Here is a 27,659-nt window from a genome sequence, read left to right as displayed (position 1 = left end):
GAGATGAGCCCTAAATGCTGCATGGTGAAGTGTGGCCTCCAACAAAACGGGAAATCACTAACAGGAAGATTTTGCAACTACGATTAAAAAGCCCAGAGGAAACAGAAGAAATCGAAGGTGGCACTTCCTTAGGAAGTGCGTGTTAAGCCAAATATTGACTGACACAGACTGTGTTATAAGTGTTTACACAAATGCTTTTTATTAGCATAATATTTCCACCTGCTAGAACAGAACTTATGACTTCACCAGAGGTGAATAACAGTGAGATGAAGCAGTAAAATTTCAACAGCCTAACTGCGAAATAGATTGAAGTTCAAAGTTCAAGGCGCTTCTTTGACAAAAAGAAAGACTCAAAAGAAGAAATTCACCTTATTTAACACATTTACTATCTGAAATGGAGAAGTATGTAGAAAGCCACAAAAAAATTGCAATGTATAGGAGGCCGATAATCCTTCGGTTCGTATTGTGCAACAGTGATTTTGAAGTAGTGGAGGTGAATGATTCTCCATGCTCTGGCAGGGATATCGTCGAAAATGTCCACAAAATCATGGTGATCGTCGTCATGTTAACAGTAGAAACATAGCCCAGAAGCTGATCATCGAACATAAAACCATTCTGAATCATTTTAAGAAGGCTAAAAAAATGTTTGGATGCCACACGTTCTGACGCAAACAACCTGATGGACCGAATATCCATCTGCGAACGCAACAAAATGGATCCATTCCTGAACCAAACGTTATTATTATTATTATTATTATTACGATATGACAAGGGTAAAGGTGAACCTATAAACTCAAAACTAAAAATATGGTATGAAACTGAGACTTTCGAGGAGTGCTACAAAAAAATAAGAGATGAACGTTGTTTGAGGATGATAAATAGATCTCTTGGAACAAAATCAAAGTACAGAGATCGTGGTCTAAAACCATCGAAGCGACCCTGAACGTGACCAAGCTAGGATCAACGGCCAAGAAGATTTTGTTGTGTGTTTGGTGGGTTGGCAGGAAATATTCTACACGGACCTGGATCTTCCTTGTGATCATTATGTGATTCATTTAAGCTTCAAATAAGAAAGATGTGTGCCAAATATGAAGAAAATTTACTGGGTGGTTCGTTTGTTATGACTTCTGAATGAAATGAGCAAAATTCATGAATCACCCTGTAGCTCGGTAACCCAGGCAGTCAGATCCAATAAATGGGGTACCTATATCTAGAATCACCTCAGTGTCCTCTATACATTATTCAAGTTCTTCCGTTTATCAATGAATATGTTCTGTATAAATTAGGGGATTGAACATTTTTTCCTTGAACGATTCCAAAAGTTTATTATTGAAAATAATATCGTTTGTTAGAGTTCAATAAATTTAATAGATCAAGTTGAGAATATCATGATGTTCTGCATTATAAGGTAACAAGCAAACATTTCTCTTTGTTCTCTTTTATGAATGTGTTGATGTCAAATTTACGCTCCATTTAGTCATCGAAGAATACGAGATGTTATTCATTTGCTGAGCAAAGGAAAATCTTATTTGCGTTTCTGATTTAGGAGCTATGAATTCAAATTCTGAAATATTTGTTCTCATCTATCGAAAAGAAACATTTGAGTAGATACCTATTCCCTTTAGTGTAATTATTAAATGGAAATAGTTTTCTCTAAGAATTTTCAACAATAATCAAAATGTTGTGAAATGAGAATTGAGAGGTATCAATTCGTTTTTGTTTCTTTACAGCTTACTTTTGCATGAAAGTTGAAATGAGTTTCGAAATAATATGATTCATGTTGACAAATAACATATTTATTATCCTTCTGAACTTCTGGACTAATATCGATTCGAATTCAATTCAAATTCAATTCAAATGATTTCGTTTTTCAATACTTTCTGCCTTTAAACTTCAGTAATATGGCAAATAGGAACAGGGTTCATTTTTTCTCATTATCAGCGTCCTCTAGCGACAGAGCGCTGAAACTTACTCTGCAGGATAGGGAATACTTCGGAGTGGGTTATAGCGCACCCTAACGATCAGATTTAAAACTTTACCGATTCCGAAAGCGTACACATTTTCCCGACGTCGATGAAGCAACGTCGCGACGCTGAACTTTTATGTATTCACTTCCGACTACGAGAGGGCGCAATATGCTTTTCCCTTCAGAAGATTCTACATAGGCAGATCTCATTATATATGTACTTATTGTACTTATAAATTAATGAATTTCTTGTGAATGATTTTGGCTATTAGAATTCCGTCCACTTATCTTGAGATTTTCAGTTGGTTGTTTTTCAACGAAAAATATGTTGAATTTTCTGAAACTTATATTTCAGGTATCAGGAAAAATATACAAGTGGGCCACATTCGATGGCACCCTTGTCTTTTACGGAGAATGAAAGTTATGATTTTATTCAAAATTTGGTTTCTCGGCTAGGAACCACTGCTCCATCGATCTAAAATATTATCAGCGCTCCTGTGTTTCTGCTTATATGAAAAAATACTAACAACATCGCTATTTCAAATTTAACACCTTTTATATTATTATTTTTTTTTATTTGCCTTCTTCTCTATTTTTAGCGGTTTTCGAGCCATTGATTCATTCACTTCTTTTTTTTTGTGCAAAACATAGCTTCCATTGAACATTCTTCACTTCGGTACTTGGAATCCTAGAAAGCTGAAATTTCGGGTATGGATTACCAATATCCCATATATTATTTACGTGAAATGAAATACGTCCTTTATCAAACAGGGTTGTTTCAAATCACAGGCTTTACCGAGACATACTAAAATGATAAAAGGGGTGTTTTCTGAATGAAATGACCTGCATATAATAAGATACCTAAATTGTAAAGTTTCCAAATTTTCATCCCGATGGCCATATAAGGTTACATTTGTATTAGATCCTATACTTGAAATGTAGGTAATAGAATAAATTATGATGATTGAAATGTCGACATTGCTTGTAAGATATTATCGAATTCCATAACGAATAACTGATTTGAATGATAGACAAAAAAGTTTGTGTTTTTTTTTACCATAACTGATACAATTATCATTCGGAACAATTTTCATGAAGTATAATAGATGGTTGAATCACAAGCATTGAACAGAAATAGTTTACAATACCTTCAAAACTACCATCATTCACTTCTCCTTCTTCATGCGACTGATTATTCTAGGTAGGTTTTCCTTCCTGATGTATATTCCAGGAGATATCAGAGAATATTTATTTAATCGTAAAAATGAAGGTATGCTATTAACTATGGAAAACAGTCAAATGATCGCCACGGTTATGGTTGCAGCACTATATCCTTTTCATGAAATTTTCACTAATTCGCACATTTGCGGGTGTATGTCCTCGATAATTTCATGAATTTTATTTTTAATCGAGCATTGGTCGGCATAAACTTTACTTTTCACGAGACCCAAAGGAAAAAGTATAAAGTTGTTTATTCAGAAGGTGACCAATTGTGATCACCTCATAATAATAAATAATATGGCCAGGAACCTCTTCTTACAAAATTGAGATTGTTTCATTAATTAAAACACCGTTTTATTGAGAATAGACCATTTTTGCCGTGAATTTAAATGCGATTCTGAAGCGTGTATCATTCCATTTTCAGTAATGGCGTTGTTTCTATTCCTCGAATGTCAAAAGATGACGATTTCAAAAAAGGTAGCTGCCCAATTAGCAGGCTATACAAAATGAAGTTTTCTATTGGAAAACCTTTTATTAGAACACCTACTCAATTAGGTTGTTCCATCAACTGAATGACATTATAACTTCCATTATAATTTTTCCAAATGCAGTTTTATATAACATGGCACAACATGAGATATAAAAAAACCAAGGTTACCATTGGGAGGGAAATGTCCAAGATATCATATCGGGAACACTAATGAATCAAGCCTCAATAGAAGTGCATTTCAACATAAAAAGGACGTGTATAACGACTCTTTTGAAAAGCTTTTTCTTCTTTAGAAAATGAAGTTATTTCATACTTTGTATAGACACAGTATGAACGAGTACGAGTAATTATATAAATCCTTTATCAACCTATGCGGTTGATAACCTGAAATTAGCTATGACCAATTAATTAACCTTCTCCTTATTCTCAAATTGAAAAGGCGACAATCACTAATGAAACACTTTACAGGTCATAGAATCTGAAACTCACGGATAAAACGCACCAAATTAGAATGCTTGAAAAACAGTCACTGGTTCGTTTTGAATGGAACTTTAAAGAAAACCGCACTCATTAGATGGCCACTAATTAAGTATGACTTTTTTTCACGGCGCTATCCAAAGCCGGAGTTCTTTCAGGACGTCTGGAAGCTGGTGAATAGTTCCCTTTTTCTATCTCCTCCTCTATTTAATTTGAAATGAATTATTTCTTGTCGGCTCTTCTTTCGAAAGTGGTTAATTGGGGATTGAGAACATATTTCATCTTGTCTGGAGAACTCGAATGTGTCTTTTTGTTTCTTTTTCCATTCGGACTGGGTCCTGAAAGGAATTTCCTTGATGCTGAATAGACTGGCGCTAATAAGCAAGGATGGGAAATATTGAGATATGGAATCTTATTTCCACCTGTATATTCTAGGATCCCACAAGTGCACTCATTTATTTTTCCAAGGAAAACTCTAGATCACGGAGGTTTCATTTTGAATAGACCATTATCTAGGCAGCTGTCACTTTTGATGCTTTCATCTTTTGACATTTGACAAGTGAAATTTTCGCCATTATTAAAAATGTGACAAGTTCCTGTAGATTCAGAAGCGTGGGTTCAATATCGAAACGTGGTGTGAGGTTTAGAATGTTTATCATAGAGCTACTTCTACAAGACTGGCTGAAGATTAATAAAAGGAAATGAATAAAAACACTTGGCTATACGTTCTACAATTTATTAATAAAATATATAAAATCTTGTTGACATGCATGTTTCGGGTTTCATCCCATTATCAAAACTGAAGATGTTCAGCCAATTCTCACTTAGAAATTAAAAATCAGATAAATACGAGGTGTTGAAATTGTAGATTTACAATTTTATATAGGATTAAATTATAGGATTTCTTCTACAAGACTGGCTGAAGAGGCTGTGATTGTTTCAGTGGGTTTTAACAACACAAAATACATTACGCCGAGCTGGACCCACAAAATACTCAGCATGACCTTGGAACCGTGAATATTCGGTTTGGCCGTCGAAGTGGAAGCATGGCCGGGATATCCCCATGATTTTCTGCGCTTGGGATTATCGTGTTGAACCTATTGTTCGTCTACAGTCACAATGCGATGCAGAAATCCGTATTGTCTTTGCCTTGCAAGCAGCTGTCCACAAACACACAAACGCCGTTCAACATTACTCGGCTTCAATTCTTATGGCACCCAATTTCCTTGTTTCTGAATCATTCCCATGACTTTCAGGCGTTTTGAAATGGTTTGATGCGTCACTCCCAATTATCCTGCCAATTCTTGTTGCGTTTGACACGAGTCTTGATCAAGTAATGCCTCCAATTCTGCATTTTCGAAATCCTTTTTTTTACCGCTATGCTGGTCTTCGACGTCAAAATCACCGTTCTTGAAACGTTGAAACCACTCTCGGCACGTTTTTTCACTAATAGGTATTTGAGAGCATTTGATGAGCCTCAGCCGCAGATTTCTCCATATTAAAACAGAAAATTGAAAATTTGGATTTGAGAATTTGGCTCGTAAGTTGACATGTTTGATCGAGAATAACTTCATGATGTACACATAAATCTAGGATCCATTTATTTCAACTTTGGTTCGCACCGCCCAAAAGAGAAACGAATTCACCAATAGGCATTAGAAAAAAAATATACAAAGGATCGGAAATATAACTTAATATAGAGTCTCACTGGTGTTGGTGCTACGCAACACAACCTAACAGATCCAGTAATTTCCCAACTCAAGAAATGACCTTATTTTCCATCTTTTTTGTGAATTTATTTTTCACAGGTTCTACCTGCAATATTACAACAGTAATCGATTCCATCGCTTATCAGATTGAAATTCATTTCATATGCATTCATGACTAGTCTATACTCCACTATTAATCGAGCAGAATCATGTTAAACCCAGAACATAATCGAATTTGAGAATATTTATAAAGTGAATGAGAAGTATTCATTAATAATTCATCATCTTCAACTTCAAAGGTATCACTAGTCCATTTGAATTATCCAAATATTAAACATCATAACACAGACCCGTAATCTATAAAATTTCAACATGTTCCTAGATGAATTGAATTATATCCATAAATGTTGTCAAAAGGCTGGAGGAAATATGAAATGTGTGATTCGGCGTATCTTGAAAATGTTTTGAAATAGAACACACATTTTTCAACCACTGCAACAATCATGTAGTATTATATTGAACGGTCAAAAGCCGTACATAATCATTTCACACAGTTTAGACCGTGCAAAATGATTCTGCAGAGTAATAGATCAATGCAATTTAAAAAGTCGTTACTATGAAGAGAAATACTCGTATACTATCAACAGAGGCCATTTTGAGTTGAATCAATTCGACTTGAGCCTTTTTATTTCTATTTTATGGGAGTTTACTGACTATTCACAATTGTAGAAAAAGTGAAGAGTACAATTCGTGTGGAAAACACATATTTCACTCGTGACGTTACGTCAATCGTCCATCCTCGTAATACATTATTCTGTACAACCCATTGCAATTATTGTTGCAATATATATCTGTACAACCTATTGCAAGAAAAAGTTTTTGTAGAGCTCATTCTTCTAACCGATTGCTTTATCATAAAACCTACAAACTAGAATTTTCAAGGTAGCTCCGGATCTCAAATTCAAAGGCTGAATTCGTCTCCGTACAAAATTCCAAGGATCACATCAGAAGTATGAAAAATTAATGAAGAATACTGGGAATGAAATACTAAATACCAAACATTTTCGGCTTCACAGATCTGACTTAACTTCACTCCTCCTGACTTCACGTTAGTGCTTTTCTCATTTTTGTATTACAAAGAATATATTGATTCCAATCGAATATATCCAAATGTTTAACCTGAACAAACAGAAAAATCTATAGCACCCAGAAAATAATTTGATTCAAATGTAGTTAGATGTCGTTTCGAGAAAATAATTTCAATTCTATTGAAATAATTTGGATTGGAATTGTTTCGTGAATATATCATTATTTCAAATAATACCTTATTAATCTATATATGCAAATATTGTTTTCCAATTTCAATGAAGAGTAATTGAAGAAAAAGCAATAGAATTGTTCTGCAATACTTACTTATTGTTAGCACTATTATTGTTGTTCGCCACAGGCATAGGTGTTGGTATCCTTGGTGGAGCTACAGGAATAGGAGTGCCTCGTCTTTTTCCAGGATGAAAGCTCTTTGATATATCGGCACTCATCTGAAACAAAATTCAAAAATAAATTGATATATTCGACATCATAAAAGAGTCGTTATAATAAATATAGAAAACAGTTCACATTTTAAACTATGGGTTTGGTTATTGTTTCCATCTATCTAAGAGAATATTTCAAATCCGAAGCTGCTTTCGAAATGAAAAAAATTAACCTAATTCTTCGGATTTCAACCTGTGGCGATAAAATTATTGAAACGACACGTAATCTACTATAGGCGGAAAGCTTGCAATGTTGAATAAGCACTTACATCAGAGAAGACTATAGAAAAATACATAACTCCGAAACTAATTGAGCTAGAACCTTACGGTAAACGATTCTTTGTAGTCTATTCCTGTGAAGATGAATTCATCAGAATGTGATTCCTTCAATTTTTGTGTGCCTTGTAAATTTTGAAGATAATGTTTCAAGAACAAAAATAACATAATGTTAAGTGCTTATTTTTCAGGAATAAAGAACGAGGAAGCATAGTACCACCAGTAGCAGAGTTTTTTAATTTGCTTCTCAGTAATAACTGTCATCATAATAGATGATTATGGGTGTAAGTGACATCCGAACTCAAAGTTAGGAACAGAGAACAATCATTCGATTGTTCTAATCAAGTGATATTAGTAACACTTCGACGGTTGTCACTTGAAGCTATCATTAAATTCAGGGAAGTATTACGGTGTTGGTTTGGATGTTAATTCTAGCAAATTGAATTCGGACATTAGTCTACCAATATGGGATGGACAGGAAATAATTTAGCGCTTGACGGACCACATAGTTGATTGAAATTTCTTGGAGAAGAATTATGGGAGGATTTTTCACTTGAATAATATGTGGATAATATTAGGAAATAGTTGCCTGCACCTCCAAAATATTAGATCAATTGAGAAACATAAGAAACGGTTTTTTTCAATATGTTTTTTATTGATATCGATGAGTATTATTATAGCTACCGTCATGTTTTCTCATTATAGGTTTATATTATAATTATTATACAAGGTGATTCAAAAGTACTTTGATATCTTCAGTATGTGATTCCTCACAATATTCTGATATAAATTGTCTGAATATATATATATGCCCGGAAACGCTTCGTTTCCAAGATACAAGGTGTCAAAGTTTTATTTTTATATACGTTTTTTGAATAACTTTCGGAATACGTACTTTAATTGAACGAAAATTGGTATTGAAATGTTTTTTGAGGTGCCAAATTCGAACCTGATGTTATTATTGTTCTCATTCGTAGGGTGCGCCACCTTCTTTTATGGAGATTCTTAACATTTTTGAGCGTGCTTTTAGCAAATTTTTCTGTGAAATAATTGATTTCTTTAAGATATTCTTTTAGATATCAAGCTACCCTTGTTACAAGTCGCTATAAGCAACCGTTATCTAGATATTTGGACTTAAAAATTCTGATAATCGATGTGTGTTGAAGTTATTACCATTATTTTGCACTTTTCACAAGAATTCTTACGAAATTAATTTGACATTTAAGTAGGCTTTAGTTTCAATAGAAAAACTACCGCTGGATTGATGTTGAGATTAATAACATAATGGAATAATTTCATGAAAATTCTGTAAAATTTCGTCAATTTGTATTAACATTCTTGGGGTCCGCACAAAATAGGTCGGTGGTTGCTGACCCCCGACATATTTCTTATCTTTCACGTGGCCCCAAAGGAAAAAGTCTAAATATGCTAAGTAACAAGATCTTGGTGGCCAATTGTGATCACCTCTTCGAGAAATGATATAGCCAAGAAACTTTTCATGTAAAATTGGAAGTGTTTCGTTTCTTATGAGGCAGGTAGCGCCATCTTGTTGGAAATAAACGTCATCCAAATCAATATCTTCCAATTCTGTCCACAAAACTCAGTTCCGATTCTTCGCATCATCAAACAGCTCGAATGTTGAATGAATGTTGAAATATCACATACTACTTAATTTTTGGGAGTTTATGTGGACAATCAATTGAATTGGTGCGAACATATTCATCAACTATGCAAAAGACTCTATCAGGCTATTTCTATGATAAGGGTGTTATCTCGACGGGTAGATGAGCAACTTAAGATCCATTTATTTTGCGATTTGGGGTTGTGGTTCCGATTGCAGTAAACTGTTTGTACTTCAAAAGTCTGCTTTTAGATCTATGATTGGTCAAAAATACAGAGAATCATGCAGAGGGCACTTCAAACAGAATAGAATTCTCACTTTCTTTGGATTGTTTGTTTTGGAGTGCGTTCATTTTGTGAAAACAAGTCCCCATTATTTCGAGGATCTAAAAAATAAAAATTAAACACAAAAACTGTTTGTTAACTGAAAAAATACTAAGTATAGGTGTATTAAATTTTATAATAATCTACCCAAAAATGTACTAGACATAGTTGATATTAGGAAATTCAAGAAAAATCTCACAGACTTGATTATAAATATAGAACCTTACTCTATTTCAGAATTATTGTGATATAGATTCTAGAATGTAGTTTGAATTTTTCATTCTGTTATAGACGGTTTTTCATTTCTTTGTATATTATTGTATAGGATTCAGGGAATAAAGCTATTGTTATTGTTATGTTTCCACTAGTTTCACTATTGCCGGACGAGAAGGATCTTCAATACAAAAGTGCTTCAGTATTGCGAGTGGTTACTGCAAAATTTTAACCATTTTTTTCAATGCTTTGTTATGAAGTGTATATCGATCTATTTTTGGTAAGGTCGAAGTATTCAATTATTCAGTGTTAAAAGATGACAGCTTCAAAATTGACCGGGCTAATCAAAATGAAATATATTATTGGAAAACCTTTTATATAACCGTATAAATGAAGGCCAAATTATAATAATTATCTCATGTCCAGAAAGTCTCGCAGAATTTTCAGTGGGTACTTATTGCGAATACTGCAAGTCCTGAGAATATATGAATCAATGGAAAAAATGCACTCGTATGTCCCCATGAAGGATTATTACGTACTTTGACGTTGCATTTGGAATTTTTAACAGAAACAGGAATGCAATAGTCGTTTCGCCAGTAGATTTCAATGACTGAAATACACAGCAGATGTTTTGATTGCATTACCAACGAACCTGAATAGTAATGAAAAACATCAAAAGCACAACATATGAGTCCAGATTAACCCAACTAACCCCCATGTTCACGCACATCGATTTCAACTGCACAAAAGTCCACCCTCATGTGTATTTTTACGGTGGAACGACTGCTAAAGCCCCTCTCACATTATCGCGAAAGCGATGTAATTGCGAAATTGAGTTGGAACGAATTTCAACCCGGCCTCTATTCAACTTTTGATAAAAGTAATCTAGATTTGAACGCTTCGGGAGGTTCTGAAGAATGAAGAAAAACAACGACTGTCAGTTTTCTTGTCAATAGAAATGGAATCCTTAGGCTTAGACTAACAACCGAGGAATAACGTCTGTGTGTTTACACAGCAAATACGTAAAACTGATAATTTTCATAACCCCTTGAGATCATTTTGAATCTATCTTTTCATTTTTTTTTAATTCTCTTAACTACAAGAAACTGTTCTTTTCTCATAAATTCTCATAAGTCCAGAAAATAGAATATAATTTCGGTAGAAGTAGAATTGTAATTTTTTGTTTAATGTCAGAACGTAGTTGGTAGTGACGACAATTCTGGACGAACCACAAAAAAACCAAGATAAGCCCTGAATTGGTACCTGTCATATGACAATTACGCCCTTGGAGACCACGGGACTCTATATATAATATTTGAAATGTGATTTCTTCGTCATAACAATGACGAAATAACAGATTAAATACTAGTTTTTTTATATTCTGCTTGAATTTTGTATGGTCCTGATGAAGTTATTAACATGAAGTTTGAGATAATCATTATACTTCCACACGCAAAAATTCAACTCAATCAGATCTATTGTCACTGAAAAATTGAGTTTTGATGGCGCTATCCCAACGAAATTCCGTACAAAGTTTATAATTGCTATTGTAAATAAACGAAGAATCTCATCTCGATCAGTTGTCAAGAAAATAATTCTTTCACAATATTTTTTGAATTTCTTATGGTAAATTTCAGCACTGTCTGTATTGTGGTCACGGAAATATTGAGTCATTTTTTTAAATTTCCGATGCTCCTGGTTACGCGAACAACATAAAATTTGCTCGAAACTTTTTTCACATCTAAATACATATTTCCAACAATCTCCAGCTTTGAATTAAAATTAAAATAGAATTTTGAATGGCCATATTCTTGAACCTAGTGTCTTATAAAGACTATTAACCAACAGTATGAACTATACTTATTCAAGGAATATTATATTGAACTGAATATGTTGGTAAACTTTTCAACATTCCAGTAAAGTTTCATTGCATTTGTTTTTTTTTTTTGATGAACAGGAAAACTTTCATTAGCAAATAAACGAATAAGCCATGTATTGAAGAAAAAGAATGCATTGTATACTACCGGAAAGTCAAAGGTAAACTTCCTGAAAGGAATAAAAAGAACTGCAAAAAATCTTGAGATATAACTCTCATCACTGAACCTCAATGCAGCTTCTGTTGGGCGAAATTATGTTCACGTTGCTGTACAGAATTGAGGGAGTAAGGAGTCTAGACAAATTTTTGTTGGCATGTTTTTCAACTTTGCACAAAACGTTGTTGAATTCGTTCATAACAAAAGCAAAGAGTATCATATTCATCAAAGAAATTGTTTTCACACTAATCTTCATATTTATTGAAAGAATCAAGAAAAATATAGGGTGTTCATAAATTATTTTCACATAATATTGGCCTTAAGACTGTTCGTTACCTCTTTTCATTAATAGCTAATAGCAACTAAATATTCTACTTAATTCATTTTCGAAATCGACAATTATTAGTTTCGTTTTATCGATTCTCAATGAAACATTATGAACCCTCTATTTCCAAAACTTCCAAAAAGGAAATTGAAAATATTCAAAAATTCAAAGATCACTAATATTATAGTGATTCATAAAGATATTTTACTTATAACGCTGAAATGGAATATTTGGAACATGAAAGTTTATATTAACGTAAAGCCCGACATATGATTTCAATTTTGATCAACATTCAATTCACTAAGGAATAAGTAAAAATGGAAAATAGTTCAAACTGGAAATCAGAATACCATGTCACATTATTGAATATTTATTTTATTGTGCATATTCATACAGTTTGTCATTCTTTCTGGGAGCCAACATAATGAAAATCAGTAAAATTCGAAGGTGATGGCCGAGAATCCTTCAAACCACAAGTTCCATAAGGATGAGTGTTACAACTGTTAGTTCTACAAGTTTTACAGTATATGAGTTGACCATTTGGATTGTTGAACGATGAACAATAATCTTTTGTTTTGGACTTTTTATCTGGAACCCAACATCTTCTCTCCACATATTTGATAGCACCTCCTAAAATATAAAAACAAAGATATATTTCCAACAAACTCTAAATTTTTAGGTAAGTTCATCGGAAAAGATAACAAAGTAATGTTTTAACCTTGAAACACTGATTATATTTATGGAATACCTAGACGTGCTTCAAATTTTGGAATAAACATAGATAACGGTAATCTAATTATGGTAAATCTTATACAGGATGGTCCACTTAACACAGTCCAGTCGACCATTTTCGTAAGAATTAAATTCTTCCGGAAACGCCAGAAGAGAAATATCTTGTGAATGCAAATTCGTTGTTGTACAATCATCCCCTTGAGCGGGGATTGCAACCCCCTCAAAAGACTCAAATGACATTAAGAGTTGAGTGACATATTAATTAGCAATTCTTTTTATGAATATGCTAAAAAAAAATATAATATTCAAATGAGCCTAATGAATGAAGGCAATCAAATGAAAATATCAAAACTATATGACATCATTTTGTCAAATCCTTCACTATCTGATATATCTCTTCGATGTCAACTTTTTTTTACCTTGAAATATAATTCTATCTGACAAAATATTAAAACCAACCAACAAAAAATGATCTAAAACTGTTACTAAATTGACATAAAGACACAAGTGCGTTTCATAAAATTTGTCCTCATAAGTGTCTTCTAGTTCAAAAAATTAACTGTAATTACAAACTTATAACTTGTATCTTCATGTCACTATCTTTTGAGCATTTGAGAACATGTGTAGGTTGAATGAAAGGAAAATTTCTCAGGTAAAAGAGATAGTAATCTTAGAAGGGAAAGTCATAGATCTTCTCTGTTTCTTTCATTTGAAATGGATATGCAAATCAACATTTAAAGTTGGAATGACAATTTTCGTTAATTTAATTTTATCTTTTGGTTTATTGTAACGACTGTGATTTCGACTTGATGAAGGCAGTCTAATCTAAATGTCAAAATTGTGACGATATTCCAATATGACAACATAACAATATTATGCCAAAATTTCAAAACCTTTATATATCTTTCTGATAATGTTGAAGTGTTGATTTCCAGACAGAACCTACTTCTCAATAATTTCCTGCCCAGAGAATGGTATTAGCAAGTTGTTACAGAAGTTAAATAAGAAATTTTGAACAAAACATTATTAGATACTACTAAGGAATCTTGAGGTGACATCTATCAAACTATCAATTGAACTTCAATTATCTGATTCATAACTGTTGTTAAGATACAGATTTTACGATAAGAAATATTGAAAAGTTTTATAAAATCACAACGTTAACATTGCTAGTTTGGTCAACTCACTTTGGAAATATTTTATCGCTTCGTAACATTGGGCATCAGCTCCTTCACATAGTTCCGTGGTACCTAGAGCATTAGCGGTTCCGCAAGAGGTCTTGTAGCCTCCTTGACAGGAATGGCATTCCAACTGTGAGGATACTAAGATCATAAGAAAACACTGATATGTATAAAATGAATATGGAGATTTATTGCTAATTGAAATATGGTGAATTATCGAAAATCACATTATAGAGAGTTTCACAGCGGGTTCCATGAAACTTTTATTGACCGATCTATTCGTTAATTGTAGAATTAAATCTATGGAAGTGTCCAAAATAAGCTGTAAATTTAACACAAAAATGATTTGATCAAGCAAATCAGCACGAATTAAGTTTTATGAAACCCACGATCATTGTGGAAATTCAGCGACATAAAGAAAATGGAGTTTTTAAAATAAATACTAACCTCCTTGAGCGAGAATAAATAATAAAGATGAAATCAAAACTAATTTGGGAGCATTCATTTTGTGTTTCATTGGGTGAGAACTAAGCTAACTCTATATTTTTTGAACTGAAGGCAAATATTCAGACATTCTTATCGGGTCAGGTGAGAAATGAGTGGTATCGTAAATAAAAACACGTAGAATATGGTATAATTAACATATTTTGTGCGATAAGAGGATACATGTAACTATCGATTCAAGAGCTGTAGGGATATTCCATAGGAATAATACACAATTCTCCAACAAACTAACATACTGATATACAGGATGTTTTCAAATTGATGCAAACAATTTTATTGCATGATACATAATTCTAAATATTCTTCTGAATCCTTTTCCCTTCAATACTTGGAATTGTAAACCCTTTAAAGATAATACATATTTCAACTAGAGATTCACGGCTTGATTTGATTGATATTCAAACTACTTGACTTGAAATCAACTCAAGTTCAAGTCAAGTAGTAGTTCCTCCATGTCAAGTCAAGTACTTGATGAATAAATACTTAACTTGACATTGAAAAACCACTATGTACTTGACTTTAACTTGAGTTGATTTCAAGTCAAGCCAAGTCAAGTAGCTCAAATATCAAGTCAAGCCGTGAATCCCTAATTTAAACAATGAATATACATATATATGTGTCTATGAAAATTTATTTGACACAAACTTGATATTCGGCATATATTTGTATTTGAACACGGATTCATCATCAGTGACCCAAGCCTTATAATTTGAGACCCCTCTCGGCAGCGTTGTTGCACCCATTTCAAGCAAAGCTTTCTCATAGACAAATGTTCACGTGAAATAGTGAATACAGTACCTTCTGATATCTTCAATTTCAACGCTATTTCATGCAACTTAGATTTATATTCTGAACTAGCTGTAATAATATTTCACGTATTCTATTCGTATTTTTCTACGTTCATGAAATTCCTTATATCCTAAATGGAATAAATGTAGACACACTTGTCAGATGCGAATTATTTCCGCTGAAATACCCAGTCTTTCCATATCTGAAAAATTGCAACGAAATCTCGGTTACATTCCCCAGTAGCAATCTCATATATATCCCAGTGCCACTACGTTATTTCTTGTAGGATAAAAACATACCGTGAGGTATTCTTATCACATATATGAACGGTCATCTTGGCAATTTCATTCCGACATAATATGAATCCATGAAAATAAGAAAGGGTAGTTTTCTACTTTTCCAACCAGACAAATACACTGGCGTCTTGGTTATTCAGTTTTTCGACTTGAGTATTATTCTTCTAGCTATTGTTGGACAGTTTTGTTTATTTCCCCGTTTCCTAGATGGAAAACAGACAAGAGCTCAATCTGGAAAAGCTTTTAACATGTTACAGGGTTGGTTTCAGCTATATGACTGTTTTGTAATAGTTCAATGATTTCATTGAGTTGAAAAGAATATAAAGAATATTCATCATGACGCATAGGGTGTTTCACTTAAGCGGGTCACTGGATTTTGTGTCTTATCCTTTGAGCAATATTGATAATTGACCCATCACAATGATAGTATTTATCACGGGTTATCCAAATATGTTATCGGAAAAACTATCAAACGATGGCATAGAAAGTTATTGAGGAAAAACCATTAAAAAAATATATTTTTGAAAATTTTACTGGTTTTCAAAATATTAAGGTCTAGAGACATTTCTCACCAATTGTTTCTCCATTTGGACTTTCGACTTCCTTACATAAATACGGGGTTGAAGTTTAAAAACCAATAATATCCTTAGTAATTCGGAAACCACTAAAGCGTCAAGAATAACAGTAGAAAGAAATTGTATGTTAGAAAACTATTCGCACTGAATCTCTTTATAAACAGAAGTAGAAGGAAAGTAAAAATAATATGTTATGATTATGATTCCTAGAAACAGTTGGACATAAAAGTGCTCAGTATGTTGTTCCAAATCTTTTTAACATGTTCCCGAACCAAACACATACAAATATCAAAAACGTTTACACTGGCAATATGCTAACATTGTAATTAAATAATAATTTTAGAGAGATTTTATCGAATTCATTCTTATAATCTCATAATTCTTCGATGATAAAATATGGATTCCAAGGTGCTGACGAAAGAAAAATTAGGAATAAAAAAATCTAGCTCTTTCTTCATATTAACACTTTTCATAAGAATACATTTAATATGTTTTGAAATTCGTCTCATAGTGATCATATTGTAACAGCTTTCACCATCAGTGCCAGGGCACGTTTGAGGGGGTATTATTTCATTTGAGTAGTCACTTATTCTTGTTTACATCTAAGTGAATGGACCCCGAAGTTATTTCCCTTTTCGTAGAAAATACAATAGGTAGTCTCCAACAGCTGGTGTGAAATATTCTGGATCTTATTGAACAATCAGCAATATTTACATTACCAATCTGTCACTCGCAACCTTTGAGCACGTGATGTCTCCCCTTATCGAATTAGCCATGATGAATTACTTTAATGTAACGTCAAAGCACCCCCATCTAAGGGGTTGTTCAAGAGAATGACTTGCACTCTGGTATGCAATGGTTTGGATTTAGGAATGCGTCCTGCTACTAATGCTTATTTTGAATATTTGATCTTCACCCCTGGGGTTGCATGAACACGAAGAGATGATAAAAATAACCCGAGAAGCTCATTTTAAATGTGTCGGAAATGGAGTCAGAATGAGCTAATGTTCCATCCCTTCTGTTCACAAAATGGAAAGCTGAGTTGAAATTATATTCAGTTCAATGTACCTACTCTCATGCATAAGGTTTTCCCAATAGAGGCTATGAAAACCATATCAAGCATGGTGAAAATGTTTATGTTTAGAGGGTGTAGTCCATCATAATCAAATACACGAATAGCTAAAAAACTGTTACTTATTATTTTTTCACAAGTGGATGTTACTACCTATGGTTGCCATTGATCTACACAGACATACCTCTTTGCTTCCACTTATTTTTTCTGTAAATTCGCGGATTTATTGTGGAAAACTGGTTATACTTTTATGATTCAAAGTATTGTCGATCGCATGACATTGTTTTTTTCCATCTTTCAGGCAGCGAACGAATCTTGTGTTGGAAAATCTAGTCATCTTTTGAAGCGATCCACGAATCGATCCAATTTTTTACTTCTTCACAGCATCGGAAGTGCTTATCGATCGATCAGCGGTGTGCCATTGATCGAAAGTAATAGTCCAAGGAAGCAATGTCTGGAGAATACGATGGGTGGGGTAGGACTTCCCGTTTCAAAGTTTCCAAGTATGTCTTGACCACTTTCCCAACATGGGAACGAGCTTTGTCATGCTGTAAAATGATTTTATCATGTTTCTCGTTGTATTGCGGCCGTTTGTCTTTCAATGGTCGGCTCAAACGCATTAATAGCGTTCGATAATAAGCGCCTGTGATTATTTCAGTTGGTTTCAACAACTCATAATATACTACGCCGAGCAAGTCCCACCAAATACAGAGCATGATCTTGGAACCGTGAATATTCGGTTTGGCCGTTGAAGTGGTAGCATGGACGAGATATCCCCATGATCTTCTGTGCTTATCGAAATGAACCCATTTTTCGTTTCCAGTCACAATGCGATGAAGAAATCCTTCCGTCTTTGCCTTGCAAAGAGCTGTTCCCAAGCAAGCAAACGCCGTTCAACATCTCTCGGCTTTGACTCCTACAGCACACAATTTCCTTGTTTCTGAATCATTTCCAAAACTTTCAGGCGTTTTGGAATGGCTTGTTTCGTCACTCTCAATGACCCTGCCAATTCTAGTTGCATTTGACACGAGTCTTGATCAAGTAATACCTCCAAATCTGCATCTTCGAAAACCTTCATGCAAACACCACTGGTGTCCGACTTATTATTAACTTATTAAGGTATTTGAGAGCCTTAGATGAACCCCAGCCTCAGATTTCTCCATATTAAAACAGAAAATCAAAACTTCCGCAAAAGACGAGCATTTGGTTCGAAAAGTAACATATTTAATCGAGAATAACTTCATGATGCAGACACAAATCGATTAATTAAGCAATTTATCACAGGAATTTGGACAGAAATAATAAATAATCAACTATGATATAAAATCGATTAATATTTCGTAACCTAAGCTTATTGAATGACATCTAATACGATCCATTTATTTCGATTACCGCTTACCGCTTCAGTCATCTTTTGCAAAACGGCGGAATCAAAGTTCTACACCTAATATTATATTATTTTATTAGCCGAACATTCCACATTTTCCATGTGGTATGTGATTAACATCAGATGAATATGAAGTTCTTATCTCCCATAGAATAATAGAATATTATTTTTTTATCAAATTTTTTTCCCATATCTTATGTGATGTGTATGATTAACATTGAACTTTAGTCCTCTTTTTCTCTCCATAAAACAAGCACAAATTTTATTGAAATGCCCAAATAAAGAAAATTCATATTCTTCATTGTTCTCTCCCCAATCTTCACCTTCCTTACATAAACAAAAAAACAATTTTGACGTAAGATTAAAATTCAATAAGTTCCCAACTTGACAGCATTCGACTGAACCTCATTTGAATTCTGAATGGGAAAATCTTAGCTATGAAAAACGTTCGGTAGAATCAACACGCAATAATTCACACTTAACGTGGAAAATAGGGATTGAAATTTCATATATGTCAGTTTCAATGCATGAAAACGTAAGTCAATGCGGCACATTTGTATATCGAAATAAGGGCAAACGCCCACATTTTACAAATCTGGGGGATTTTTCAACGTCAAAATGAAGGAGAAGAATTGGTTGGTTCCACGCGAGGCCTCTATTAGGAAACGGTATGGAAAATTCAGTTCTGAAAGGGTCAATATTGCCAATTACATTAATTTCAAGGATATTTTTCTGTGACACTCGGCGCATTAGCGATAACGATTATGGCTATCCGGAATGTACTAACTTTTCAGTATGAATGTCTTTCCATTTGTGGATTCGACCTATTTTTGTTTGACGACTAATTTGTTATCGGGAAATTATGAGGAAAAATCGAGAAAAGAACTGACTTTGTATATGAGGAGTTTTTGAGTTCTAGTTAATATATGGAGAATTTTGGAGACCACAAAACTGTTGTATATTAAAAACTACTCTTCAAAAGATAGCAAACTTAAGAAAATATCGATATATATTTCCTTTTGAAATCATTTTTTCAAGAAGCATAGTAAAGTAAGAAAATACCACAGAACATGCTTATGTGTTTTATGTACTTAGCAACAAACTCGCATTTCAGAAAATTATATACGTGTGTAAAATTCAGAGTTACCTAATTCTGTATTTAGCAGTATATTATATGATTTTTGTCACGCCAATGTTGTCGGTTATTTGATCTAAACTAGATGGGGGGTTGAGATGAAACAATCTTCGTGAAATTTGGCATGCATATCCGTGTGACTTATTATTCAACGTTCGGGGAACGAGCGCTCAAAATCACGATGTACACATCAATCGATAAATATTTCAATATCAATTCCTTGAAAAAAAATAACAACCTATAGCGTGTTCAGAAAAAAACCAACACGCGTTTATGAGGTCAGCTTCTGTCTACCAATTCCATATAGACTTGTAAGAAAATGTCTATATTTCAGTATCGTAATGAGTTCATTACAGTACTGAAAACTGTGCTATAATGAACTCATTATTGCATTGTTTTTAGTTATATTTTTCGTTTTGTGGTTGTCTACACTGACTTCCGATCCTATGAAATTTCAACATACTTCAATTGTCAATATAACATAATTTGGATACAGTGAAATGATTTGTAATTTTACTCGCAATTTCTCTGTATTCTGATGGTGTTAAATCGATTTCGTCAGACATAATTCAAGAATTTATTGCATAATTATAAGTTATTCCAAAATTCGAATCGTGCGATTCAAATTCAAATTCCGTAATCTGTCAATTTTCATTACAGTCATACCAACTGCCAAGATACAATACAAAAGTCACTCACAATATTTCACAAAACTTGACTGAAATAGAGAAAATATCGTCTAATACTCGTTGCAGAAGGCAATTCCAATACTCATTCTTCCGAGAACTAGCTCGTTTTCGAATTTCGCATTCAAGTTGGAATAGGAGCCCATTCTTCAACTTGTTTTAGAATATCATGTTTGAAGTAATCATATGTCATTTAAATTGATTAGAAGATTAATTGTTAAAAGGTGTTTTCCCTACACGACTTCGTGCTTTAGAATATACTAATATGATATGAATTCTTTTGTGATGCCATTGTTGTCGGTTTTTTGATCTAAATGAAGGGTTGTGAAAAAATCTTTCTGAAATTCGGCTTGAATATTTGTGTGACTTATTATTTAACGTTCGAGGAACGAGCGCCCAAAATGTTTTAACATCAATCATAGAAATTTTAATATCAATTCCCAAAAGAAAAATTCCTATAGTGTTTTCAGAAATCATATGTTTTCTAAACACCAATTCCATATAAACTTGTAAAAAAATTTACAATGCTTTTATTTATTGACTATTAACTATAAGTTTTGACATATAGGTTTTCCAATAAGAGGTTTCGTTTTGAATAACCTGCTATCTGGGAAGCTGTCACTTTTAAAGATGTTACCTTTTGATAATTGACAATTACTTCAAAAACGCAATGATATTGTTGAAATCCACCACAAAGTTGGTTGAAATTTTGCACTCACAGTTCCCAAAACTAAAGCACTTTGGAGTCAGAAATAGTGAAACTGATGGTAAATTTTGAGCTGTTGGGACCAGTTATTGATGTGGAAAATTGAAACCGTGTGCGTTGGTCAAGAACCACTGCGAATATTGCTGCTGTAGCCCGTGGTGTTGATGAATACCCTGATTTCTCGATTCCTAGTCGATCCACAAATAATATACCACCGTATTATGCATAATACTGCGTCAAGGCTGCGTCATTTTTCAAAGAGGCGTTCACAATTGACCATCGAAACCTTGTGATTCAATAATTTCAAACTTTTTTCTTTGAGGCCACGTGGAAGAAGAGGCCTTATGACAATGCTTTTCAATCGATTCCAGAAGTTATCGAGGACATACAGCCACAAAAAATATGCGAATTGGTCATGGAAAATTCCATAAAAAGGATATGGTGCTGCAACCGTATACGTGGCAGCCATTTGCGTTTTCCATCATTACCTTTTTCTTCACATTGAAATAAATATCCATAGAATGAAAGCTCTTAGTGGAACACCTTTTATAATATATCAGGTTTTGATAAGCATTAGTACATTGAAGCATACATAAGTATCTCCTCTTTCGAATATACGTTGACAGCGGGTATGCCGACATAAAAAGTTCTTGGAGTTAATAAGCTTAATGAAAGGGGATAAATTGAATTATTAGAACATATATTGACAACCAGAAAATGTAATGCCAATCAGAACAATTTGTAAATAAAAAAAAATAAACACAGAAGCGTATAATATTCACCAATTGAAACTAAATATGATCCATCCCTTTTAATAGCAATAGAACTAAAACAACATTCCAAAATTTCCTCCAATCACATATGTCCATATAAATATTTCAATTTATCTCATGTGGGCACCACTATGTCCATCCTGAAAACTCCTAAACCCGATAAATGTCTATAAAAAACCATCAATCGTATAGATAATTTTCGTTTTTCAGTTAAATAATGAACTTTCACACGATAAGAGACCGATTCGTGACCCTTTCCGAGCACTTCGTTAGTGAACCCATAATCGCTATCATCCCTACCAGTATTGTCACTTATTCGAAGGGACTTGGCCGAACTAATTTAGATTATGACTTCAACACGTGTACCGTCATCTTCCATGCTAGGAATTCCAATATATCCCCGATTTAATCAACTTTTCCTCGACTACAAATCGTTTGAGCCCCCTTGCAGTGCATATATATCACATACACTTTTGGGTTTTATGCTATCAATGTCCCAACAAGAGGCAGTAAATTTCGGTGGTGGCCACGTGAGTCACACCCCTTGGCCTCTGATAACTCGGTCTACGGATGCAGCTTGGGGTGTTAAAAGCTTGTATTACTCGCGATTTCAAATCTGGTTCATATGGGATGGAAAATAGAAATATTATTTAGTTTTGACAAGACTGCTGATAGAATAATAACCAAATCCGAATGAATGGAAGTACAAAAATTGACGTAGTGTATTAGGTATAACGTTTTCAGATGGCATTTAATTGAACATTCCAGAAAGAACATTTGTCAGACACTTAAATAATAAACAATGTTTGTGAATACTTTTTATTGCTCCTAGTTTCTTGTTTTATATTCGAATGTTATCGGTATACCGCCGAAAGGACGGACAGAATCGAATTAGAGGACATATTCATCAGTAAGTCCTAATCCACTACTGATTTATTTTTTAAATATTCATTATCACTGACGAATAGACGTTGGCATAGTCCACTATGATCCGAAAAACCAACCCATACATTTTTCGCCTTTTCCGAAAAACAGAAACAGAAAATGGAATGTTTTGCATCAGTATTGATGTCACTGTTTGTGCATCTATCATTAGCATGATTGTTGAGTGACGATTCGAATGTCAAGTTCTATATAATTTTCCACATGAAATGGTGTCATTCCCCAGAGCCCAACTTGTCTGACCATGTGTAAATTAATGTTATGAACTATTCAGTCCATTAGCGGCCGTTAGAACTTAAGTTTAACCTCAAAGTTATCACCATGTATACAAAGTATGAAAAAAATTACATGAATCGTTCATTTTCATAAGCATTTAAACAACATTTACTACAGTCAGTTTATAATTAATCGATTTCGAAGATAATAGATACCCTAGTTACATAATATGTGTCCTTTCAGCAAAATTAAATGGACAACGGTAAATATTTTTGTGATATTTTGTGATAATTTATTACGTGTACATTACTATTTGCTAAAGGTCCAAGGGGTTGTCCATTAATCACGTGATCTTTTTTTAGCATTTTTTAACCCCCCTCCCCCATTGGTGATACGTAGTGAGGTTTAAGACCACCCCCCTTCCCCTTCTCAACATCACGTGTATTTTTAGTACCTACAACAAATCTTAAAATTTTCTGAATATTATCTTAATTTAAATACGGGTATAAACTATAATCTTATTTTATTCTGAAATTAAGGACCATAATAAAAATGTCTACACCAGGTTACAAGTTTTTTTTGATTGCCATAACAATAATAATAAACGAAGAGTGTAATCATAGGAAAAACATGTATTGTACTAGTACATGAATATATTTAATGTAGTCAAGGTCACTACACGCCGCGCCGTGCCGCTTAATATTTGTTTAAAAATCGCGCGTTTGACGAAAAAATAAATACACGTGATATCTTACTACACCCCCCCTCCCCCTTGTGATATTTTCGTGATTTTTATCAAACCCCTCCCCCCCCTTTCAAGCCTCACATGATTAATGGACAACCCCCAATAACTTTATTCGATATTCATCAGAACTTCTATTTATGCAAACACATATTTCATACAGGTGGTAAAGTAAATATGGGCCACGGTTAGTGCATTTCAATGAAGAATAATAACCAGTTATACTAAATGACAAAGAAAATGCAACACTCAGAAGGAGCTGTATAGATAGTATAGCCAGGAGTAAATGAATGAATTTAGAGAAAAACAATGTGAAAGTTTTTTCATGTAAACAAATTTTGTTACTTAAATATTGTAAGTCTAGTTTTTTAAATTACACAATAAACCAGCTGTTCGAGGAGATCCAAAGTCGATGTTTAGTTGTTGTTGAAATGCCTAGAGCACGTGTACGCAGAACTTATCGCCAGCCAAGTGAATTTGAAAGAGGTCGTATTATTGGACTACGGAAGGTGGGGTTGTCATCTAGAGAAATCGCTAACCGTACGAACAGAAATCCAACGACTGTTATGGATTGTTGTCGAGCGTGGTTTGATAATGCCCAAAATCGAAGAAGAGTAGGCACCGGACGTCGAAGGGGCGCAAATGAAGTTCAAGATCGACGTCTAAGACTTATGGCCATTAGAGACCGTCTTTGCGACAACTCGATCTTTGACTGATGAGTAGTTAGGAGAACAAGGCAATCCTGTAACTGTCCGAATGGTTTACCGCAGGATAAGGTCTTTTGGACTGCAGCACGTCAACAATGGAATGTGGAATGGCATCAGGTCCTCTTTTCTGATGAATCTCGATTTCTCTGGGTGCACATGATGGCCGAAGAAGGGTTAGATGACGTCGGGGAGAAAGACGTGAACCTCAGTTTGATGTTGAGCGTCATGTACACCCGACAGTGGGCGTTATGGTATGGGGTGCTATTGCACAGGCAAGAAGGTCACCTTTAGTTTTTTATTCGAAGTAACATGACAGCGCTGCGTTACCTTCAAGAAATAGTGGAGCCATGTGTTCCCCCTTACCTTAACCGGATCAAGGATCCAATATTTCAGCAAGATAATGCCCGACCTCATGATGCCACAGTTTGTTTGAACTTTTTCGAAGTGACCCATGTGAACCGTTTGCCATGGCCGCCCAGATCCCCCGATCTTTCGCCCATAGAGCATGTTTAGAACATCATGGGTAGAAGGTTTGTAAATTAACTCCCACGGATTTTGGCGGCTCTGAGAAATGAAGTACAGGCTCATTTTTTTTTCCAAATTTCAGTCATTTACTCCTTGCTATCTATCTATGTTTCCCCCAAAAAAAATCAAAATTTAAACAGCTCCTTCTGGGTGTTGCAGTTTCTTTGTCAGTTAGTATACATTCAAGTAAGCAGATTAATAAGAGCTTCTATACAAATGATTACAACACAAATAACGAGGATCAATTAGCTCATTTGGAGCAGAAAACCATATCATTACGATCATGCTATAATCAAACAGCTGAAATTTCGAAAAATCTACGATTTATTCGCATCTCGATCGCAATATCGGCAAGAAATAAATTAGCCACTTAATGTCATTGAAAGGATATCCATTAATAACGTCCGCTGGGATACTTGTTTCGCGAAAAATTGGAGAATATTTATAAGGCGTTTATGCCTTTTATGGCATAAAACCGTTACATACACTTTATTTCTTCTGGAGGACGATGAATTACCAGCAGCTGAGTGGTTTACTTCTTATGCAAGGAATATTGCATTATATAACTCGTGTATGGAGTTCTCTATCGATGAATTGATGTAAATGGTGAGTGGCATAGCGTGTACATTCGTAGAAATTGGAATCGTTATGTCTGACAATTGTAAGGTAACCTGGAAAGTTCGAAAATATTTTTAACATCAACCATGAGAATTTATCCCCAACAGACATAAAGCTAAAACTCAATCATTATCGTACTCGATGAAATGACATCGCAGTCATTTGTCTAAAATATGTATCATTTATGGCATACCTACATCTTTACAAAGAAATAAACATCCATTGATAACGGGTGTTTTTTTTCGAGGTATATAACTTTAAGTTCGCATTACTGTTCAAGATGGCGACCGCTTTAACAGCTGTCAAGTGATTTATTCTCAGTTCGGTCTGGCAATTCATCATGAATAGACTCACGCCTCACGAACGCTTGCAAATAGTGCAATTTTATTTCGAACATAATGTGCGGAATACGTATCGCGCATTACGTTCATTTTATTTTGTTCAGCGATGAAGCGCACTTCTGGTTGAATGGCTTCGTCAACAAACAAAACTGCCGCATTTGGAGTGAAGCTAATCCTCAAGTGTATGTCGAAACACCGTTACATCCAGAAAAACTGACTGTTTGGTGCGCTTTATGGGCTGGTTGAATCATTGGTCCGTACTTCTTCAAAAACGATGATGGCCAGAACGTTACAGTCAATGGTGATCGGTATAGAGCCATGATTACTAACTTTTTCATTCCTAAATTGAAGAACCATGATGTCCTGGAGCTGTGGTTCCAACAAGACGGCGCAACATGTCACACAGCTCGTGCCACAATCGATTTATTGAAAGACACGTTTAGTGACCGCCTAATTTCACGTTTTAGACCTGTGAATTGGCCTCCAAGATATTGTGATTTAACACCGCTAGACTACTTTCTGTGGGGCTATGTAAAGTCATTGGTCTATTCGGATAAGCCACAAATCCTTGACCATTTGGAAGACAACATTCGCCGTGTAATTGCCGATATACGGCCACAAATGTTAGAAAAAGTCATCGAAAATTTGACGTCCAGATTGAACTACATCCGAGCCAGCCGTGGCGGTCATATACCAGAAATCATATTTAAAATGTAATGCCACAAGATTATCTTGCGGATGAATGAAATTCATGTTAATCGAATAATCCATCGTTGTTTTATTGCAATTTAAAGTTCTATAGCTCTAAAAAAGACACCCTATATATCTCAAGATACATCATTATTCTCATTAAGATCAAACTTCTTATTGAATAACCCTATTTTGCGAATTTCGAGTAAGGGAAAATTATTTTAATTACAAAAATAATCACAAAAATTTTAGCTGCATCAAGTAGACTCTCAAGAAATAATAAATACCGAAATTTTCTCTAGAAGAATTATTTCTTCTAATAACAGACGTTATACTTCTGGTTCCGTATACGAATATAAGAATAATAATGATATTTCTTTTTATCCTTAAGCAACTTAAAAGTCAACACTGATCAGAATACCGATTCGAACAACGAATTTCATTAATGATTCCTACTGGTGATTCTTTTATTTCATATTTCCGTTGCCAAGAACAAGAGAGGATGCGATATACAAAGCAGACGAAACCTGTATAAGTAATCACTTCTTTGATATGTGGCGCCATCAGAACGAAGAGAAAGGAAGTGAATCAAAGAAGGAACAGTTATTAGTCTCTATATACCTAAATTTTGGATAAAAACACTGGTTGGTCGAATATATTATAATAACATGATTTAGAAATACAAATTATAACAAATATTTGAAAAAAACAGTGACCTGACATCAGGAGAAGCATGACTGAGTATTTTTCGAATTTGGAGCCAAGAATGATTTCAAATGATAAGGTTTGACTTATTGATGACTAATCTTAACTCGAATTCGATTTTGTCCGTCTGTCCAGCTGTATACACGACAAC

At 34.2% G+C, this 27,659-nt stretch overlaps 2 protein-coding genes across 4 annotated transcripts in view; both read right to left on the bottom strand.

The window, feature by feature from the left end:
• The window catches only part of LOC123684847 (kinesin-like protein CG14535), a 477,561-nt gene that overhangs the window by 387,006 nt on the left and 62,896 nt on the right, over positions 1–27,659 (bottom strand). For all 3 annotated transcript variants that reach the window (XM_045624319.1, XM_045624320.1, XM_045624321.1), the window contains one exon: positions 7,277–7,401. In XM_045624319.1, the coding sequence (XP_045480275.1) occupies positions 7,277–7,401 (125 nt within the window). The remainder of the gene's footprint in view (positions 1–7,276; positions 7,402–27,659) is intronic.
• LOC123684848 lies at positions 12,541–14,707 on the bottom strand. The gene is made up of 3 exons (XM_045624323.1): positions 14,547–14,707; positions 14,106–14,240; positions 12,541–12,816 (listed from the first exon to the last, which is right to left on the bottom strand). The coding sequence occupies exons 1-3, from the start codon at positions 14,614–14,616 to the stop codon at positions 12,587–12,589; spliced, it is 435 nt and encodes a 144-aa protein (XP_045480279.1). The 5' UTR covers positions 14,617–14,707; the 3' UTR covers positions 12,541–12,586.

Source organism: Harmonia axyridis, chromosome 7 (genome assembly GCF_914767665.1).
Source record: "Harmonia axyridis chromosome 7, icHarAxyr1.1, whole genome shotgun sequence".
NCBI classification, from domain to species: domain Eukaryota; kingdom Metazoa; phylum Arthropoda; class Insecta; order Coleoptera; family Coccinellidae; genus Harmonia; species Harmonia axyridis.
Note: the sequence above shows the minus strand (reverse complement) of the source record. Positions and strands in the feature narration are given on the sequence as shown.

What these genes read in the sequence shown, in the direction of transcription:
- LOC123684848 (XM_045624323.1), bottom strand. Translation starts at nt 14,616, where the DNA reads ATGAAACACAAAATGAATGCTCCCAAATTAGTTTTGATTTCATCTTTA. An exon ending in ATTTATTCTCGCTCAAGGAG is followed by an intron (nt 14,241 to 14,546) that starts GTTAGTATTTAT and finishes TTATGATCTTAG; the next exon opens with TATCCTCACAGTTGGAATGC. An exon ending in AGCGATAAAATATTTCCAAA is followed by an intron (nt 12,817 to 14,105) that starts GTGAGTTGACCA and finishes TTTATATTTTAG; the next exon opens with GAGGTGCTATCAAATATGTG.